The 18,297-nt window shown below is 37.9% G+C and overlaps 1 protein-coding gene across 3 annotated transcripts in view; it reads right to left on the bottom strand.

Moving 5' to 3' along the window:
- The window catches only part of MVB12B (multivesicular body subunit 12B), a 166,636-nt gene that overhangs the window by 12,558 nt on the left and 135,781 nt on the right, over positions 1-18,297 (bottom strand). For all 3 annotated transcript variants that reach the window (XM_063432296.1, XM_063432297.1, XM_063432295.1), the window contains 2 exons: positions 5,473-5,528; positions 2,653-2,712 (listed from right to left, as the gene is read on the bottom strand). In XM_063432296.1, the coding sequence (XP_063288366.1) occupies positions 2,653-2,712; positions 5,473-5,528 (116 nt within the window). The remainder of the gene's footprint in view (positions 1-2,652; positions 2,713-5,472; positions 5,529-18,297) is intronic.

Raw genomic sequence — 18,297 nt, 5'->3', positions numbered from 1 at the left:
AGACATACATATATACAAATTAACATTGCCCACCCACCCAGCCTCCCTACCTTTTAGGAAAGCTGGCATGGATGGGTCCCTGGGGTCCAGTGGGGCTGCAGTGAGGGGGCTGCTCTCTCCCTCTCATGGGGGGCCACCTGATTGCCTGCCCCCCCCCGGCGGGCTGCTCGCTCCCTGTCATGGGGGGGGGGGGCACCTGATTGACACGCGGCGAGGGAGCTGTGTCCTCTCTGCTCCCTCTCGCAGCGTGGGTTGTCTGCTGATGCAGGGAGCCGGAATATGACGTCATATTCCGGCTCCCTGCATCAGAAAACGGCGTGCGGCGAGAGGGAGCAGAGAGGACACAGCTCCCTCGCCGCGTGTGACAGGGAGAGAGCAGCCCGCCGGGGGGGGGGCAGGCAGGCAATCAGGTGGCCCCCCCATGACAGGGGGATCAGAGGGCATTTGGGGGCGGCATTTTTTGCCGCCCCCTGAGTGCCTGCAGGGGGAACGGCGTTCCTGCTGTGAAAAAAGTGCAGGAACGCCGTTCCCACGCGTTCCTGCAGGACTCGAGCCCTGCTTTAACCCCTTAAGGACCAAACTTCTGGAATAAAAGGGAATCATGACATGTCACACATGTCATGTGTCCTTAAGGGGTTAAACATATTCAAAACGGACTATTTGGGTATAGTGTACATACATATTTGTTGTTGTATTTATTTAGCTATGTTAAGTTGTTGGAACAGTGCTTACTTGCACTTTGTATGCTTTAAATGACCAACTATCATTTGTGTAAGTTTTTAATTACCATGCTTCCAATCATCAGCAACTCATGAGTGGTGTTTGTAATGTTTGTTCTGCTTATTATTATTGAATAGCGCTGTACAATGGAATTATGTTTTGTTTGTTTGTTTCTTTCTTTAAATTTTGGGACATTGAAAAATCACTGAAAACTTTTCAACTAATTAACCAAGTCCTTTAGGCGGGAGAATATGATACGTATAAAGTGGTTCCATTATTGTTTTGGTTAATCTTCTTCAAAACCTTTGTGATCACTTAAACTTGACTGCTTAACACAAGGTACAGGACCATTTTTTGACAAACCAATAATGTCAAAATAATGTGATATGGTGTATACAGATACTTTCTTTAAAAAACAGTTAAACCAAAGCACACAAAAATGCCAACATAGACAAACAGTGGAAAGGGAGGACAATATACCCCTGCATGATGAACATGTTTAGTTTTCATCTCACTTTCCAGACTACCTGTGGTTGAAGTGCTCAAGAAAAGGATATTTCACAGATGCTCAGAACTTGCTTAAATCAATTATTAACATATTATTTTTAAATTAAATATTTTCCATGTGCTGAGTAATTCTTGTAGCAATAAACATTTTCAACTGCTAGAACCTGCTTCCCATCAAACATTTTATGAGAAAATCAAAGATGGCAAAAACAACAGGCATTCTATACAAGTATGTGCATTCATAATCCTGTTGTTTGTTCTTCAAGTAGTTATGGGTTAATATTGCTAAAATAGAATCACTTCCCTTAAAATACTAAGCACCTAGAGCTAAATCAGGAGGAGCAACTTCACTCCTAGCATAACACATAAAGATGTCGAGTATTCGCTAATTAGCTCTTAAAAAGACACAAATTAGATATGCGTGGCTAACAGCAATTATAATCAAGACAAATCTCTTGCCATTTGGGAATGGAAGTGGAAGGGAAAAGGGAGAATAAAGAGGGTGAAAAAAGAAGATAAAAGGTAGAAGAGGAAGCAGGAGTATGAAACAAGAATAGAGGGATGAAGAAACCAAACTGGTTAGGTGGAAAACACACATATTGGGGGGGTTGGCATTCTGCATGCAATTAGCAAGAAACTGCACTTATGGCTACCTTAGCACTAAAAACAAAGGGAGTTTAATTGGAAATGCAGTTTGCAAAATACCTGCGGTGCCAAGGTTAACCCTTTACAACCAAATGCTTTTTGGTCCATAGAAAAGCCATGGGATTTTATTTATTTTTTTACGGAGGATGAATAGTTAGCACATAACATAAACTGAGGCTACAACAGTAATATCATGTATAAATTACTGTTCATGTGTTACCTAAACAATTATGTACATTTACGCTATTTTAACTTTTCATTTGTAAGTTCAAACAGAATGTTTAGGGGGTTAAATACTTTAGACATTATATAATACTCCTTCTCACAATACTTTAGATACGGTATACAAAATTTGCATTGATGCATAAATATTATTTTTGTGAAATACACTAAAATAAGAATAAAAGTTAGCATGAGTATTCATATTGGCAGGTAAGGTGTACAATTCCCATAATGCTTTGCAGGCCTTTAGAATGACAAAGCATCATGGGAGTTGTTGTTTTAAAACATATGGGGATCTACCTTTTGGGCATCCCTGGTTTAAATCATCAGATCTCAAGGCTAATGCAAAGCACCAACAAGGTACTGTGGAAAGAAACAAACATTCTATGTATCTCCTTGTGTAGCACTCAACAGCATGCTAGAGTCTGACCATCACATGGTTACTCTTCTCTCTCGAAATTACAGTATTATCTTATCTTGTGCATTATAAAAAAAAATAGGTGATTGGCCCACTGGTGCTCAGGTAAATATAATACCTCCAGAACACTATATTCTTACCTCCTTCTCGATTTCAGCCAGTGACTTTATGGTAATCCCCAAGAGATCAACCTGCTGCATCTACAAGAGATATAATTATATATATATATATTTAAGAGAAGGAAGCAAATAAACGGGGCCAAAGATAAATTCTTTGCTCATAAATGTGCGTGTGTTGCAAGTGGTACCAGTGAATGTTGTTTGCCTGTTTTACCACTGGAGGGCAACAAACCCTAACAAATAGATTTTTATTGGAAACAAACTCTCAAACATGTCACTTGAGAGTGAATTCATTCATTGTGTTTTTTCAAAGAAGATGAATTGGGTTAACATTACCGCCATCACCTTTCTGACATACTTCAGCAGTGTTTTACATGAATGAGGATAGCTGGAAAAAACACTGGGTCAACAGAAGAATGGTGAGAAATGACATGCAGGGTTACTTACTAAAACAAGAATTCAAAGTGGATTTCAAATTTAAGGCCAGATTAGCCGAACTGAAAGCATAGCTAACTTAGATTATTTTTCAGTTAATCTATTTTGACCTTAAATTTGAAATTCACTTTGAATTCACCTTGAATTCTTTCGTGAATAACCCTGATAATGGTAAACAAGAGAAAATTAGTTAAACAAATAGAAAATAATAACATAAATAATGTAGATATACAAACTATATATCTATATCCATCTATCAGGAAAGATACATCCAGAAAAATAACTGTTAGGACATGTCCATGTCTCAATATCAAACATAAATGAGTGATTCCGACATTGATTAACATTGAGAGATAGACATTTGAGCTTGTGATGGATACTATGTGTGAGAGTATTCCTCCTTGAGACCAGACTTTTACCATTTGTAAAGGAAAAAATATATAGGTGAGATCCCATTTTACCATTTGTAATACATATAGGGGAATATCTGTGCAAACAAAAACAGGGTTTATTATTAGTTATACAATTAACTTTTTTTTTTTTTTTTTTTTTTAACTAGCTATGGCCTATACCAGTTCATTTATAGCAAGAGCTTTACAGATAGCTGCATGACAATTACAGAAGGACGTTTTTTGATTATATGTACACATGGTAATATACCGGTATATATTTCAGTCTGCAATGTCAAGTTTATGGCTTGTGAAGAAGGTGTCAGGTGGACATTGAAAGACAACTGCAGTCGTCATGGCAGTTCCTCAGTGGACAAGGAGCATAGATTGTGAGTCTGTGTTTCTAAGCATCTAACACTTCTACCACATTTTCCCTCTACAAACTACGCTGTGAGTGCTTCCGTTATGGTCTAAGTCTATTGCTTTGTAAGTTTTGATGACCTTCCTTGATTTGAGCTAGGAGTCCTTTGTGGACTAATATGCAAGCGTTTATTATCTTCATACAACCACACTCTAATTGGATTTACGAAACACATTTATATAGGTATTTAAACGAACTGAAAAACTTTCTATGAGTAATTGTAGTTCTTTTTGAGGTAGACTTATAAAGTTATATAAAGTTCTGAAGGACATGTAACATTGACTTCAGATACGAGCAGAGTGTAATTTGTAGTTGTGAAATCACCCTTGAAGTAAAGTGACTTACACTGCTTTAAATAAAAGGGCATTAAGCAGGTGTAAACTAAACAAATATTTTGTTTTTGGATCACAGATTTTAGTTACAGATTATGGAATTCTCACCACTGTGGCAATTTAAAGAAATGTAATTATTTCTATAGAGTGCACTTGAGATGACAACCCAGTTTTGTTATTCCAGGCTGCACACATTGAGGTAAATGTGGAATTAAGGCAAGATTACGGAAAGTGTTTAAATTGTTTATTTAGTGGAGTGAAACATCTAAGTTCCTAGCTGTGTGGCTTTATTTAAAAAGAATATCGAAGCTTAAAGGAACAGTGTACGCACTATAGCAACTGCCTATTTTTGAAGTTGTTATAGTACCTCCAGTACAACACCTTTGTTACCCCCCAAACTGAAGTTTGATGGCTTAGAAGTGCAGCTTCAAGTCACACCTCCATTCCCTCTAGGTAAGAGGGCCAGAACTGTTACTTGCCAGCTCTCATATACATTCATACCGTGATGGAAAGCACAAATGTGCAGTGCGGTCACAGTCTGTCATACAAAATCATTGCATTGCAGTGAAGGAGCTGGGTTAGGTGTGTGAAAACATACTAATACCAGCAGTTTGGGGTGTTCAACATGCATAGATCGCTTTATTAAGAATGGTAATAAAAACCAAAGTGGGTTTGTGAAAGGGACAGGTCTGAGGGGGAGTTTGGTAATAAATATGATTTTTGTTTTTTGTTTTATTTAATTTATGAGAGGATATGCAATTAATGAGGTGAAGCACTAAACCAGTAGAAAAAAAGGTTGCAGTTGACCTTTAAAAGCACAATGCATTTCCTTGGTACCAGCACTGAAAATAGCACACAGCTGCTTGTCATCCACAGGCTAAATATGTGCCACCCTAATTTTTCACTTCAAATTATGCATACTTGCTAGTCTATAAGAAACAAAAAAGAAAACAAACCTATAAATACATTGTATAACTACAGGGATAGTGAGAAAATTGGTGGATGCTTCTTATACAATCTGTATATGAAATTTTCTGAATTTTGGAATTATATGGTGGCATGTATTGCATACGGTAGAGATGTGATGGTACTTTAGCGTTCTAGAGTGAGGAGAAAATTGCAATGTGAAGGTAGGAAAAGAAATGTGAAAGAAGACAGATGTTGGATACAATGCATGTGTAAAAAAATCACTCATTAGATACTGATAAATGGACAAGCTGATATTTGTACATAGCAGTATCCCAACCCTCAGCAAAACACTCACCGCTTCAGATGCACATGCAAACTTCTCAGAGATCATAAAAGGTACCCCATCCATAGCTGCAAAACAAGAACAAAGCTGATAAAATTGAGTGATATGTGATATATGCACAGGCATTTACTGAGTACTTTGAGTTGACATATTCCAACTACATTTAGGTTTGCTACACGGAACAAAGCAAATTATGAACAGCTTCAATCCATTGTTTATGAAAAAATAACACTGTTTTTATTCTATGTAGCATAACATATACATACATATGTAAAACCAGACTTGGAAGAATAACAATTTCAACAACAAGAAAACTGTTAGATCAGATTGCAGTTTTGCCTGCCTACAGGTCACTCTTTCTGGTTACAGTGATGGAAGTTCCAATGGTATATGAAGGCCTAAAAATTCCAACCTCTATGCCATGAGCCAATCCTAAAAGTCACTCGCCACTGCAAGCTTAGAGGGCCCAAGGTACAATCATCAGAGTTGGATTTCTACTTTCCAGAGCTAAATTATCACTTGTTGTCACTAATATTACTTGCCACTCGTTTGGTGGCAAGTGGAAATTTTGAGCCCTGGTATAAGATAAAAGAGACATAGTGTAATACTCTTTAAAAGAAAATGTATTCATTTAAAACATAATAAAACTCATACTTTTCAGAAGTGCAAATTCGACGTGTGCAAACAAGCATGAATGCTTCACCAGTCCTTAAGTAAATAAGATTCTTCAGATTCTTCTACTGGCTCCTTATGTGTTTCACCAGTCTATGACTTCAGCAAGGGCTTATTAGTACTCCCCTTACAATATACAGTGTCTTGATTGGGTCCAATTAAGTCTGTTTTGGTCGATACATTTCCTCTGCACTGTTAAAACTCATAATTGAAAGAATACATGCCACTGAGTTACAAAAAAGGCAACATCAATTCAAGGTGGCCTTGTGTTCCAGCTTCCAAGCTTGCAAACCAATGGAAAGTATACTTAATCACATGCTGAAAGACTTTTTTTTAACAACTTTGCTAAATCCATTCTTCAATTCTCACGAGATTTCCAGGCCTTACTGATAAAAAAAAAGCACCCACATAGCATGATGCTGTTAGCAGTTACCTCAAAAATGTACTGTTTGGATAGTGCTTGTTGACATTTGGGCAGTTTTTATTTTTTGCACCACAAATAACTCTTAGAATTGTGGCCAAAATCTATCTTGGTCTCAGGTCTCAGCTGACCACAAACCTTTTTCCCATATCTAAGCTGAGACAGTTTTGTGCTTTTTAGCAAACTCTAGACATGCTTTCATATTGCGGCTCTCGATTAATGTTTTTTGGTAATATGTTCTTGCCACCCTCCCATGCAGGCCACTTTGATGTAGATTTTTTTTAAAAAGTTGACTAGTGCAGATTAACTTCAGTCTCAGCCATTGAGCACCATACAATCGTGATGTATAAATAGGTGCAAAAACGAGAACACAAACCAGTAGAAAGTCGGAATGCACAAACTGGATAGCATGTATATAAATTTCAGGTATTGTCAAATACAAAAATTAGTTGATAAACATGTAGTATGAGATTTATATAGAGTTCAAATGACATTGGAAGGTGGAAGTTTTCCACTCTTGTTAATTAGTTTCCCACCCACAAAGCTGTCATGGTGGCAAAAGCTGGTGGTGAATCCTGTTTTCTACACTAGGAAGTGCGGAAGGGTTCCCCAGCAACGTGAGAGTAGAAGAGCAAAAATGGGCACCAAAAGGTAAACCCGAGTCTTTTTTCCCCCACCATGAATTAGAATGTAACTAGCAGTTTAAAACTCACTTCAACTGCTATGATGTCGACAGGCAGCTGTGCAAGGCATTCTGCAACTCTAAGTGTGAACACACACTTTATATTTTTATACAGATAGCTATAAATTAATACTAAGTCTGCTGCACAGCAATATATTATTGCATAAACGTGTGTAACTGTTTTTAGCAGGTGATAACGCCTACACTAATAATCATTTGGGTGGGGGGCTTCGGACTCTCAGAGGTATTACAGAGAGGGGCTTAGGATCATGAGTGTCTGTCAACAATGAGTTAGGACAGCACTCCCTATAACGAGCACTCTGTCACCTGGAGTCATTAAAGCAGAAGCCACTTCATCTGGGCGTTCTGCCACTGTATGGAGTACAGAATGAAAACCTGTGCCAAAGGCTCAGCAGTGTAATTAGCATCCTCCTAAACAAACGAGTTTCCACACAGCTGTAATTAAGCAGGCCTGTAATTAAGTATATGCCCTTTATCATACAGATCATGCTTAAAAACAGCTTGAGGAATGAATGTATTGTTAATGTCATCAACTCAGATTAGACAATTCCGCAGGAATACTACAGGAAGGAAAAGGGTACAATCTTTTCTAATTTTACATATGCATATATTATATACTGTTGAGTCAAGGCAGACATTACGGTTTTTTTTATATTAAAATACTGTAGTGAGATGTGAAGAAAAACGTAAACAATCTGTGTAATAAAAATGATTTACCCCTCAAGGAAAAACTGGATGGTGGTAGGAAATGGGAATAGATAGTGCATACATTTTCAAGAATGAAATATTTTTATTTTTCTCAAGTCTAAAACACAGAAACCAACAAATCATGAAGCAGAACAAGTTAAAAACAAAAACACAAACATGAGATTCAAATTAGTTTTTTCCCCCACAATTTCTTGTACCTGTGCTAGAAACTACAAACACAAGAACATTTTTAATTAAAACGTGCTTCTATTTTCAACTAATAGCAAAAAAGAATGTTGAGGTGAGGGATGGGTCTTTAGCTTGTAGCAGTTAGAGGGTTAACAACATTGCTAACCAGAAATACTGTCAACACAAGGCTAAAATAGTAAACGTTTTCTAAATTCTGCCCGTTATATTATCTTTAAATCACAGTTCCATATTTGTCAGCAATACTGCAATCGCCACAGAAACAAGGTGAACGTTCCGATGGACTACCCCAAATTTAGCAGTTTACATCAAAGCTGACCAGGTTTACTTATTTTTTTTTTAAATGGTTTTAATTGTGCAATTACATGCATAAAATCATTGTAATAATACTGGAAAATATCAAATATGCGAATTCCACACTTCATTATAATAAGTCATACAGGACTATAATCAAACTGCTTAAGTTCAGAGAAAAGAAAAAAAACTCCCAAAAGAGGCTCTGAACCTCAATGGGTAAATAGAAAAAGAAAATTGGAAAGCCAGGACATATTATGGTAAATGATTACACTTATCACCACCTGGCAAGGAACAGAATGTCATGATGCCAAACATCTGCACAAAACCACGCCAGAAAAACAAAAACCTTTCATTTGACCCCCACATTATTCACGGTACTGAGAGTTTAAGAATCATCTGCAATGATGGTTGAATAGTGATCTGATGTGTCCTGACAGGACAGCACATACTGGACGCACTGAGTAGAGGGTACGACAGTCGGTGAGGGGGAGCCTCTCGGTGACCCTCCGTGGCTAGAGCAACTTCTTCATACTCACTTCCAGAGACTGAGACAAGCTGACATTAGGAGCAGGAAGCGGGTAAATAAGCTTCCAATATGGCTGCCATGAAACCTATGTAGATGTGGAATTTGGCCAAACTGATTTCAAATGGATACATAAAAAGTTACAGTACTTCCATTTAATTTTTTTTCTAAATTCCTCAACCTTTGCTGCTATGTAGTGTCAAATAACAAGACAAATGATGTGCAGAACTATAATCAACATCTGAGGCATTCGTCCTCTTCTGTTCCTTTACCTACATCCTCCCAGATTGTAAACCTGTTTGAACAGTGCCCTCCTCACCTCTTATCTGTCAACATTATTTTGTCAGCCAATGACTTGATGCTACATATCCCAAATGTATAATACAGTTAAGGGCTGCAGAATAAGATGGTGCTATATAAAGGATGACAACAATAATAATAAAAACAACAAGAGCAAAATTAGCTATTCGATAAAGACCTAAGACTATGAAAGTCATGTCAGTACATAAGGTGGCCACGATGGAAGCATGCCAGAAGGCAATATAGAAAGAATTTAATCTGGCTATCTGGGGTACACAGAAGGAGAACAACTCTAAATGTATTTCTACTAAATTCTTATATCAAACTGAAGTTATTTCATATTAAAAGGGACATTCACCACATTATATTAGATCTTAATTAAAAAAAAAATCAAGGTAATAATTCATCATGACATGTTTCTTGAGATTGAGGAGAATATATATTTTTTTTTTGGCCCAATTAACTTTTCTTATAGGAGACATTACAGAGCCAGCACCTCACTGTAGCCTGACCCTCCTACTGTGAAATCAACAGGCTTGATGACATTATTTGGGCAAAAGCTTCTCACATAGAAGCATTATTATTATTATTATTATGAGATTTACATAGCGCCGTCAAATTCCGCAGCGCTTTACAATGGGTGGACGAACAGACATGTAGTTGTAACCAGACAAGTTGGACACACAGGAACAGAGGGGTTGAGGGCCCTGCTCAATGAGCTTACATGCTAGAGGAAGTGGGGTGAAATGACACAAAAAGGTAAGGATAGTATTAGACTAGTGACAGTTGCAGAAGAGGAATCAGTCGGGAGCTATTAACAGTTTTATTGATACGCTTTTATGAAGAAGTGAGTTTTCAACGATTTTCTGAAGGAGTGGAGACTGGGTGAGCATCTAACGGAGGAGGGAAGCGAGTTCCACAGGAACGGTGCAGCCATTGAGAAATCTTGAAGACGAGCATCAGAGGTGGACGTACGGACAGAAGATAGACTTAAGTCTTCAGCAGATCGTAAGGGCCTAGACAGGACATACTTGTGTATAAGGGAGGATAGATAGGTGGGAGCAGCATTATGTGGAGATTTGAAAGCAAGAACCAAAATTTTAAATTGAACTTTATATTTTATAGGAAGCCAATCGCTATGTACCGCCAATCTAACGCCTCTCTATGAGAAACATGGATTTCAATACATGCTTATGCCAGATGTAAAATAGATTAAATTATTGAATCTCTTATATCCAGGCTCACTAGAGGCTGTCCGATTTCCTGCCACAAGAAGCGTGGGACCTGCAAAATTTTAACTGATGTTTCTAAGAAATGGTAGTGTTTTTTTCAATTGCAAGATTTTAAACCAGATTTTTTTTTACCCAAAAATCACTTAAAATTATGTGATTTTGGTGCTTAGCAAGTACCTTTAAGTTGCCATGCGAAAGCCAAACTTGCTAATTATGCCAATACACTGATGTAATTTTGATCTAATTACAATAACATAGTAGCTGTTTACACATTCTGGGAGAGTTTTCACAAGTCAATACGATTCGAACAACAACAACAGAGCTGCAGGTAGAGAGACAGAGTCTATAGAGACTAACTGCAGGTCAACAATTAACATCAAGAAAATGGAGCCAGGAATTCTAGACCAGTTAATTAGACAAGGATAAATAATCTGAATGCACTTGCAAATAAATATTCGTTCCTTAGCGTACACCGCCTCATGAAGGGATGATTGGATAGGAGAAAAGATATTTACAATACAGATGGTGTCCCAGTGGGCTTGATTTCGAGCAGTCAGTGGGCACTCCCCTTGATTTTATTTTAATTAACCCCTTAAGGACCAAACTTCTGGAATAAAATGGAATAATGACATGTCACACATGTCATGTGTCCTTAAGGGGTTAATGCTATATTGGTCCAAATTTGGATATCTGATTTTTTTTTTAATGTAATATGCAAATATGGCAAGTTATCACTACACAGAGGAAAACATTAACCTATACATTTTACATCCCATACTACTCGTAAACATTCAGGCACTTGTCTCTATATGTATGTTTGTTTTTTTAGCACATATCTCCATATTAAACATATGAAATATGGCCTCCGGAGTGGATGCGCACCCATTAACATGCACATGTGCTGAAGAGTTATCTACCACAATGTATAGATCAACAAATGTAAAGTCTGGATCAGTATTCCAATTTGGAGACTGGTCCGCTTCAAGTTTACCACAAATAACTGAAAGAGGTTAAGCAGAAAATTATTTTTGAAAGCAGTCATCACTATTAACAAAAAATGCAGTATGGAGTGAACAAATTGACATTACTTTTCATTATCCTTTCAGTTTTGCTCATTTGTGGCAATGATTAGTATCTGTTGTTTCCATGTGGCTATAAGGATTTTTTACATTGTGCTCTAATAATACTAACCGCGTCAAGGTGGAAAAACATAGTTTAGTAAAGTCTTCCGGTTGGGTAAGACCGCCCTCCACAAATTCAAGAAGTCGGGTCTCCATGGCTACTAATAAATGGGATCTAGTAGTTTTTTTTAATTTTTATGTGATGTTTGGTAGTTCAGGTACTATTTTGTGATTTTATTTTTTTACACATACAAAATTTCTATGAAATGCTGATAAGTTCTGAGAAGTATGTGTTTTCGTTTTCTTTCTTCACACAATACCAGCTATAAAATAATCACGTAAAAAGTGCACTCTTTGGTCTTCGTAATATCTCCATATGGCTGGATTAGTACAAAAATTGCTGTACAGGAACATTTCACTCCGACTCCACCTCTTTTATCAAGACATCATCACAATGCAATTGCTGCAGAGTTGTGGAAGAAAGGAATGGAGGTTGTTTAAGGCACAGTCACAATTTAGGCATAATTGAGTGTGTATTTGTGTACGTTTGTATGAGTCTACTTCGATGTAATATTGCTAATTAGGTCTGTGAGAGAATACTTATACTTATTTGATAATGTGTGCTTGTACTAAATTATGGTTAGTTTGGCAAATGCATTGGCTAATTAGATGTGCATGAGATTATATCTCAAATCATATCTATATAGCACAAGGTTGTATACACATATAGGTGAGTTTATTTAAGTGATGTTGTGATGATGCTGAATTCATTAGCGTGCAGCTTCATTATAGAAGGGTACCTGGGGTTACAGAACTATATAGTTTTCTACATAATTCACATACATAAAAGTAGAGTAGAGTCATCATTCTTAGTAAGGAAAATGCAGTCTTTGAGTTATGGGAGATATGGTTTGCATTCAGCTTTGGTGTCCACAGAGGTTATAAAAGGCACAGTTGTGGACAGGGAAATGGAGACAAAGCCAGAAAAGGTTTTTTGTATGTGGTTGGGAGAAAGACAGACGAATTACGTAGTATTAGTGGGATGGTGAGAGAGACATAAGAAGATGAAGTAAGATAGGCTGAACTTCAAATGATAAACAGTGGTATTGGCGACTGGCTTAAGGCCATTGTATTATGATACAGGGTAATGTCCTTAGCAGCGTCCCTGTTATTACGGTATTGCAAGGAGAATAACTTGGAGATTATTTTTGTCCCATAGTAAAGGGGAGACACTTTTCTCCTAACAAGATTAACCACACACACACAAAAAAGATTTTCTGAAATGCAATTAAGAACAATGCTCACCAAACAAGGCTCAGTTAGAACTCATCATGCAGAATACTGTTAGGTTTATATCATCCTGAAGGAGGAAGGCTAAATTCTGCCTGACACAGTTATACACACAAATGATAATAAAATATTATATTAATATGGAAATCATCCTGCTGTTACCATACACTGATTAGTATATAAATTACATCTCATTACATGTTACAGAAGAATACTGTAGAGTTCAGTGAATGAGTTACTAGGTCCTCTCTCTTGGAGTCCTTTATTCTATATATCTATTGTCAGCCATCTGTTCCTCAAATATATACCACTCCAGCAATAGCTTTGTGTAGACTCACAAATCTACACAGAGCAGGTAACAGCAGTCAATGCTTACATTCAGTATTTATTAACTACCATACACATAAAACACCTGATTGTATTGCACTAAATTGTGTATAACTGGATATTGAGAGTAAAACACATCAAATATCTAAATACATACACATATACGAGCACACACAATGCTTCTTTTTCACAATTCCATTTATGTTGACCAATCCCCATAGAAACAATATGAATCTAAAGCCGCTGCTCCAATATAGGACAAGGGTTTTAAGACATTAATTTAGCCATTTGGAACCATAAAGACATGGGATATTTTGTCAAAGTGTTATGTTCTGAAAATGGTGCAAAGGAAGTGCAAAGAGGAAATCTAAATGCAAACCAGATAAAATGTTCCACTGGTTATTCTTCAATTTTCTATCTTTGCACAACTTTTCAGAACAGGACACTTTGATACATCTCCCTAAAGTGTGGTACTCTTTGAGATGGTATGAAGCACAGCACACTGATTGGAAACCACTGGTGTAATAGATAGATGTGGCCACTAATTAAACATTGAAGGGTATCCTGTCCAAGATTATTATATAACCATTTACATAGCACCAACATATAATAAAGCTTTTTACAATCATAGAAAGGGGATAGTTGAGTGTTGACAAAGGACCTGCTCAAATGAGCATACAATGGAACTGTCAGTAAGCTGATAGCAGCAATATGCAGTTTCATTACCTTTAAGAGAAAACATGTCTTGTTTATTTGAATAAATCATCTATAATGCAATGCAAATGGAGTTAAACTCCAGCATAGAGAGTCCCTTTAAGTCTAGTATAGGTCTATGACTCGAACATAGTTACATAATCAAAGCACTCTTACAAACCCTACACAGAAACAGAGCAAATGTACAGACAAGAAAGCTGTGCCTCCCCTAGGGAACCAACACTCTAAGAAGCCATTTTAGTCAGTGAACAAAATTCTACTAATTCATCCTGCTAATTAACGAATTCCGTTAGCACTGGCCCCAATAAAATAACAGCTCAAGATGTGCAAATGTTCAATTGTCTGGCATTGCAGCTATTAGGATAATTGAGCCTTGTAATTAAGATAATACTCAGTCCCTGAAGCCAATTAACAAGACAACAATTAGTCCCGTTCGTTAATGCAAATCAAAGATTTTTCTCTTTATTAGTAGAGCAGTTGCAGAGCCCAGGAGAACAAGCCAAAGTGTTTGCACTGATCTACAGAAAGGTTACAATATTCAGCTATTAATACAGACCTTGTCTGAGTGTAATTAGTTATGATCAATGGCAGGCTGAATGCATCTGTCTAATTTTATGGGACTTCACCCCTCAAAGTCATCTGTGGTTACAGCACATGCACACACGATCTGAAAACAGGATTTGTTATGCAAACTAAAATAACCATGAGCTGATATCTGCTACTTTTCTTCAAACATATATTTAAGCAGTTCTTTGTAAAATACAAATGCTATAATCATTGATTCTTTATTAGCTGGAATCCTTAGAGGGTCCACTTATTTTTATAATTAGATAATCCCCGCTGGGTTTTTGATTCAAATCATTTTGTTTAATATCCTTTAACCCTATCCACATTCCATCAGGAAGCACATCTGCATTTCAAAGCAAGATTAGCATGAATTATTGTGAATTCAAAGAACTTTCAAATTGAATTTCATGTTTTAGGGTAAAGTAGCCAATCTGAAAACATACTAAAGTTGAGGAATTTTTCCAATTTGATTATTTTAGAAATTCACAATTTAGTGAATAAAGCGGTTGATCTGCACCAGCCAGAGGGAGGCTCTCAACAAGGCACGTGTTTATGTGGGCAGTCCCATCTAGAACGGATTCCAATTTCGTACAATTCCAGGTTCACTGATTTAATACCATAAGACTAGAATCATTTATTTCACAAAAGTGAGATTTCAAAGATAATTCAAGTTGATTTTCAAATTTAAGACCAGAGTAGTCGAATTAAAGGCATTGGAGACCCAAGAGATTTTTTTTTTTTTTCCATTTTAGGTATTTTGACCTTAAATATGAAAATCACTTTTAATCCTATGTTAAAAACAAATGTGGAATGTGGAAATGTGATTTGTCCTACCATATGCCTAGTGGGTTGAAGTAAATAGGGAGAACTAGTGAAACTCTCCATATTAGAATTGAAGAAAATGCAAGAACTGTTTTATAGGGGATGACAAAGTGTATGCTATTATTCTAGATACTGTTATAATCAGAACCAAAGACAAATGCAGTTCTTATGTATTAAAAAGGTAGTTAGAGATTTGAGAGTGGATTAAAAAAAAAAGTAGGAGGGGAAGAAATAGAATTTTAATTTGAATACTATGGCCCTTTATGGTTTAAATCAGGGCTGTCCAACCTGCGGCCCCCCAGATGTTGCTGAATTACAACTCCCATGATTCTTTCAATGAAACAAATAGCCAGGGAATCATGGGAGTTGTAGTTCAGCAACATCGGGGGGGCCGCAGGTTGGACAGCCCTGGTTTAAATAATGATTTTTAAATCTATATTTTTGTTATCAATTATGTTTAAAGGAACGCTATAGTGTCAGGAGATGCTGAACACGGGCGACTGCCACTAGAGGTTTTCTTAGGCAGCAATATAAACACGGCCTTTTCTCTGAAAAGGCAGTATTTACATTGAAAAGCTTGCAGGGACAGGCTATATACACCAAAACCACTACATTAAGTTGCAGTAGTTATGGTGACTATAGTGTCTGTTTAATAGGGAGAATTAGTAATGAGTATTTTAGTTTGGTTTTCTTCTGAAATATTTATTTACTTGATATTGCCGATATTAGTTAACATTAAATATATATTTTAAAAAATGTAATTCTAATTTTTAGATTTAATAATTACCCACAAATTATTTAAGGTTTTAATAGGTAGGATAAAGTAAATAATACGTATTACGTATTTATTTTAGAATAGATATAAATAATCTTTAATTAAGTAGAAAGGTTTATTTAATTGGTATCTTCTGTCTCTAATGATAGTTAAGATTTGAAAAAGTATGTATAGTTTAATGTTTTGAATGGAATCAGAAAGTTTTCTCTACATACTTGAATTAATTATTCCCTTTTCATGAAGGTGGAATGCAAATATGGAGGATATATTACAAACATCGGTAGAATAGGCTTGGAACAGACACACCACTCTCTGTGCATGGCAGAAGGTGGAACGCACAAACAGAGCTGTTTAGAAGAGCTTCTGGATATATAAATATAGCAGTAAATTAGTAATAGACACTATAGTAGAATGAGGAACATTCGTCAAAGATCCTTTCTGGAAATTGTTTTAAAACATTTTATTTGGGGGGGCGGAGCCTGCCTGTGGAGCTGCACAGACGCGCACAGCACGAGCTCCCGTCTATAATCCAGTTGTGCCTGAAAAACCCTGGCTCCTGGGCTACAAAACCGATCAAAAACGCAACACCCAAGCAGGGGATACAGGGGAGAACAAAATAAGACCACTCTTGCACCGTTACCCCGCTGGGAACTTGTGCGGCACGAATGGGGCCTACCGCAACGACCACAAGCCTGATCAGGAGTAAGGGCGCGGGTGAGGCGGACGATCACCCACCCCGGAGCTCCCTAAAAGCAAACTTCCAACCTGCGGAGGTCCACCCACGAGCCTTCCTCCTTCCCCCCCCCCACGCCGGCGGGGGTCATCCCGGCACCAGCAGCAGGGCCACCACTGACATTCATGTCCCAGAGACCGCATGCATCGGGGGTCACCAACTCTAAAATGGCGGCCTCCAGAAACCAGCCAGCAAGCATGGGAACAGGAGGAGTGGACACCATGGCTAAGCTGGACGAGATCCTTAATGCCTTTTGGGCCAGGATATTAGAAAGAGCGCTGACCAAAGCTACAGCCAAACGGACTATCCCAGCATCCACACACTTGGCACCCTCGGTCCCCAGGGGCGGACGCGGAATGAAGGCCGCCAGAGGCTCCCCAAAGCGGAACCAACAAAGGAACTGGCAGCGCAAGCACCGACACAGGGCCTGTCCCACGACAAACACCCGTAACAAAGCCAAGCCGCAACAACCCCGTAGAAGAACAGAGGCTCCCTACCCAGCAGGTCAGCACAGAGCGACTGACAAACTACAGCTGCACCATCACAACTCGGACAACGAGTACCTCACCACGGCTATGCCTCTGACGCCTCAGGAGACAGTGGCTCTCGGGGACTGCATCTCGCAACCAAAAGGGATCGGATGAATAGGCTGGAGATTGAGGACTAGCAGACATGTCTCATTCCTGCCGGACTTTCACCTCACATCATGCCTAGTACCATTAATACTGCTTACTGAATTTTTTTTTTTTTTATATTTAATCAGCAATAGTCGCTCTTAAAATGTTGGTACATCTCCTCTTGAGGAGCTTTCTGTCATAAAGCTTCACTGCTAATCTCTGTAACAACCCATGCATTCTCGAACTAGTCAGTCATAGACAGAGGGTCACCTCAAATTTAAATTTAAACCTGTAAAAATCAGCGGTGGACCTGATAACCTATTTTTAAGATCATAAAATCTCTTATAATAGTTAGAAAAGATTTCAGCAATTTCCGGATGGGAATAAAATTATTTATTATTTACTGTAAGTTTGTTAATAACTTTTTGTTTTGCAAGTGGAGACTATGACACTGGAAGGTATAGGCTGAATGAGGGGGCTGTGCGGGACTCTTTGGGACTTGCTCCTTCCTGTAACTGGGCGCTGGCAGCATGGAAATATCTCTTCCATGAAAGTGATGTTACCATATGAACATAATGTTCATCTGTTTATTTTTATAGTTAGCTTCACTAAGTTTGCTAATAATTTCTTAAACTATTCACCACTGATTGGTTGATTTGATAAGAAGTGCCGAGGTGCAGGCAGTGCCGTGCCCCTACCCTTAGGGAGTCCGAGACTGCAGCGGTCTCCAGGTACGATATACCCTGTAGTAGTCATTAGACATTTCCAGCCTTGTATAGGTTTTCCCTGACAAACCAGGAAATGTCCCTATTAGGTGTGTATTTACCCA

Source organism: Pelobates fuscus, chromosome 9 (assembly GCF_036172605.1).
Source record: "Pelobates fuscus isolate aPelFus1 chromosome 9, aPelFus1.pri, whole genome shotgun sequence".
Classification (NCBI taxonomy): Eukaryota; Metazoa; Chordata; class Amphibia; order Anura; family Pelobatidae; genus Pelobates; species Pelobates fuscus.
The sequence above is the reverse complement of the archived record's forward strand: the minus strand, read 5'-3'. Positions and strand labels throughout refer to the sequence as shown.